This window comes from Camelina sativa, chromosome 15 (assembly GCF_000633955.1).
Source record: "Camelina sativa cultivar DH55 chromosome 15, Cs, whole genome shotgun sequence".
Lineage (NCBI taxonomy): Eukaryota > Viridiplantae > Streptophyta > Magnoliopsida > Brassicales > Brassicaceae > Camelina > Camelina sativa.
In genome coordinates this window covers 14,977,379-14,980,591 of record NC_025699.1, presented here as the reverse complement: position 1 = coordinate 14,980,591, position 3,213 = coordinate 14,977,379, and the positions used below count along the sequence as shown (strand labels likewise).

Here is a 3,213-nt window from a genome sequence, read left to right as displayed (position 1 = left end):
CTATCCTAAGGAGTTTGTTGATACAACAAACTTAGACAGAGATGGATATCCAATTTATAGGAGGAGGGATGATGGTCGTTTTATAGAGAAGAATGGTTTCAAGTGCGACAATACATATGTCGTCCCATACAACAGAAAACTTTCTCTAAAGTACCGAGCTCACATTAACGTGGAATGGTGTAACCAAACTGGATCGGTCAAGTACTTATTTAAGTATGTGCACAAAGGTCAAGATCGTGTTACTGTATCTGTTGAGGCAGGTCAAGAAGAGGATGAAACAGAGTATACCTCCGACGGTGTCAATATTAACTCATCCAAAAAAAAGGATGATGTTCAAGATTTCTTTGACTGCAGGTTTATCTATCTAAAACATGTTTAAATAGTTCTATAAGATGATACCCCGTCAAATGAATTGAATGATATGAAATTTTTCCATTTTGCAGATATGTTTCCGCATGTGAAGCTTTCTGGAGGACGAATCAGTATCCTATACACTATAGAGCAACACCTGTTGTCAAACTTACATTTCATGAGGAAGGAAAGCAACCTGTTTTCTACAAAGATGGCGACAAGCCAACTACCGTATTAAATCGCCCAACTCTTGATCACACGATGTTTACCGCTTGGTTTGAGTTGTGTCTAAGGGATGAGGAAGCAAGAAAGCTTACATATGAACAGATTCCAAATAAATACATCTATGATAAAAAGGAGAAAGAGTTTCGTCCGAGAGGTAGAACTGGTTTCTCTATTGGGCGAATCAATTATGTGCCACATAATTTAGAAGATTCATACCATCTTCGAATTCTCATAAACAGCAAAAAAGGTCCTACCAGTTTCAACGACATTAAAACTGTCAAAGGTGTTCTTTATAAAACCTATAAAGAGGCATGCTTCGCTCTAGGTTTGCTAGATGATGACAAAGAGTATATTGAAGGCATAAAGGAAGCTAATTTTTGGTGTTCATCAAAGTTTTGTCGTAGACTTTTTGTGATAATGCTTATATCTGAAAGTTTAACTTCTCCTAAAACTGTATGGGAAGAAACATGGAAAATCCTTTCAGAAGATATTGAGAGAAAAGAAAAACAGAGGAGACAACGTCCAGGTATATTTTTACTTCTATATCCACCAATAATTTGACTATATATTATTTATTAAATATATGATAGCTTATTTTCATTTCTCTAACCATATGAGTAAATATTGTTTTCGTTAGACTTTTGTTTGTCAGACACGGAAAAAAAGAAATTGCTACTAAGAGAGTTACAGAAGCTAATGAAAAGAAATGGATGTTCATTGCAAAAATACAAGCTTATGCCACACATATCTCTTGAAGATGTAACATTGCCTAATCAGTTGATACTGGATGAACTCAACTACAACCGTGAGGATTTAGCAAAGAAACATGATGGTTGGAAAAAGATGCTAACAGAAGAACAGAAGAAGATCTATGATGAGATAATGGAAGCTGTAATCAATGACAAAGGTGGTGTATTTTTTTTATATGGATTTGGAGGAACAGGGAAAACATTTTTGTGGAAAGTATTGTCTGCAGCAATAAGATCAAACGGTCATATTGTTCTCAATTCGGCATCTAGCGGTATTGCCTCTCTACTACTGGAAGGAGGAAGAACAGCTCACTCTAGGTTTGCCCTTCCTTTAAATCCAAATGAAACTTCTACTTGCAACATGTCAAGGAGCTCAGAACTTGGTGCGTTGGTTAAAGAAGCAAAGTTAATCATATGGGATGAAGCTCCAATGATGAGTAAATACTGCTTTGAGACATTAGACAGAAGCTTGAAAGATATTATGAGGAGTAAAGAAGACAAATTGTTCGGAGGAAAAGTTGTCCTTTTTGGAGGTGATTTCAGACAAATTCTTCCCGTTATTGTTGGCGCAGGAAGGGAAGCGATTGTCAATGCATCATTAAACTCTTCATACTTATGGAATCAGTGCAAAGTTTTAAGATTGACAAAGAATATGAGGTTGCTTCAAGACATTGGTAAACAAGAGGCCAGCGAGATAGAAGAGTTTTCTAAATGGATACTCGCAGTTGGAGAAGGAAAAATTAATGAGCCTAATGATGGTGTGTGTGAAATAGATATCCCACAAGAGTTACTTATTCCAGAGGGTTCCTCTCCGTTAGAGTCAATCATTGAAGCTGTTTACGGAAAGAACTTTGCCACTCAAAAAGATCCTAAATTTTTCCAAGAACGAGCTATTCTTTGCCCTACGAATGAAGATGTCAATTCTATCAATGATGTCATGTTATCAAGTCTAAACGGTTAGTTCATCTTTATTCGTCCTTTAGTTATTGTTAGTAATCATACACACTTAATTCATCAAATTATTTTATTTAGATTTTGTTTTTTCTTATTTTTACAGCTGAAGAAAGAATTTATCTAAGTTTTGATTCAATTGACCCTCAAGATAAACGTGCTCTGAAAAATAAAGTTTACTCACCATATTTTCTAAATACCATTAAGGTTTCGGGTATACCTTATCATAGGCTTCGTTTGAAAATAGGTTGTCCGATTATGTTAATGAGAAATATTGATCCGCATGGTGGTTTAATGAATGGTACAAGACTGCAGATCACCCAAATGGCGGACCATGTTTTGCAAGCTCGGATTTTAACTGGTACGCGAGTTGGTAAGATAGTTCTCATCCCTAGGATGTTGATATCACCATCAGATACTAGGTTGCCTTTCAAAATGCGCCGAAGACAGTTCCCAGTGTCAGTTGCTTTTGCAATGACTATCAATAAGAGTCAAGGTCAATCTCTGGAAAATGTTGGTATATACTTGCCTAGACCCGTTTTCTCCCATGGTCAGTTATATGTAGCAATGTCAAGAGTTAAATCAAAGTCTGGATTGAAGATGTTGATAACAGATGCTGAGGGAAAACCTCAAACAAAGACCACCAATGTTGTTTTTAAAGAAGTTTTCCAAAATCTTCACTAGGAAATGGAATGGTACTTACTCCCTAAATTCTAGGTATATTATAATTTCGTTTTATTAATATATATGTTACTAACTCTATATTTATTCTAATTTGCCCTACAGAGAAAATACAACACATGGTTGAATGGGTTAATGACGGAATATGGTACTTTCATGACTATATGAGTCATTTCTACTCTTACTATTATTTTTATTTTATTTTATTATTGTTTACTTTGGATATTAAACATTCATAAACACAAATTATTATTAT

At 35.2% G+C, this 3,213-nt stretch overlaps 2 protein-coding genes across 2 annotated transcripts in view; both read left to right on the top strand.

Annotated features, from left to right (window-relative positions):
* Positions 1-2,286, top strand: part of LOC109129103 — a 4,428-nt gene extending 2,142 nt beyond the window's left edge. Inside the window, exons 5-7 of the mRNA XM_019236730.1 lie at positions 36-354; positions 444-1,102; positions 1,229-2,286. Of these exons, the coding sequence (XP_019092275.1) occupies positions 36-354; positions 444-1,102; positions 1,229-2,286 (2,036 nt within the window). The remainder of the gene's footprint in view (positions 1-35; positions 355-443; positions 1,103-1,228) is intronic.
* Positions 2,601-3,213, top strand: part of LOC104748472 (expansin-like A3) — a 4,758-nt gene continuing 4,145 nt past the window's right edge. The window contains exon 1 of the mRNA XM_019236729.1: positions 2,601-2,734. Within this exon, the coding sequence (XP_019092274.1) occupies positions 2,601-2,734 (134 nt within the window). The remainder of the gene's footprint in view (positions 2,735-3,213) is intronic.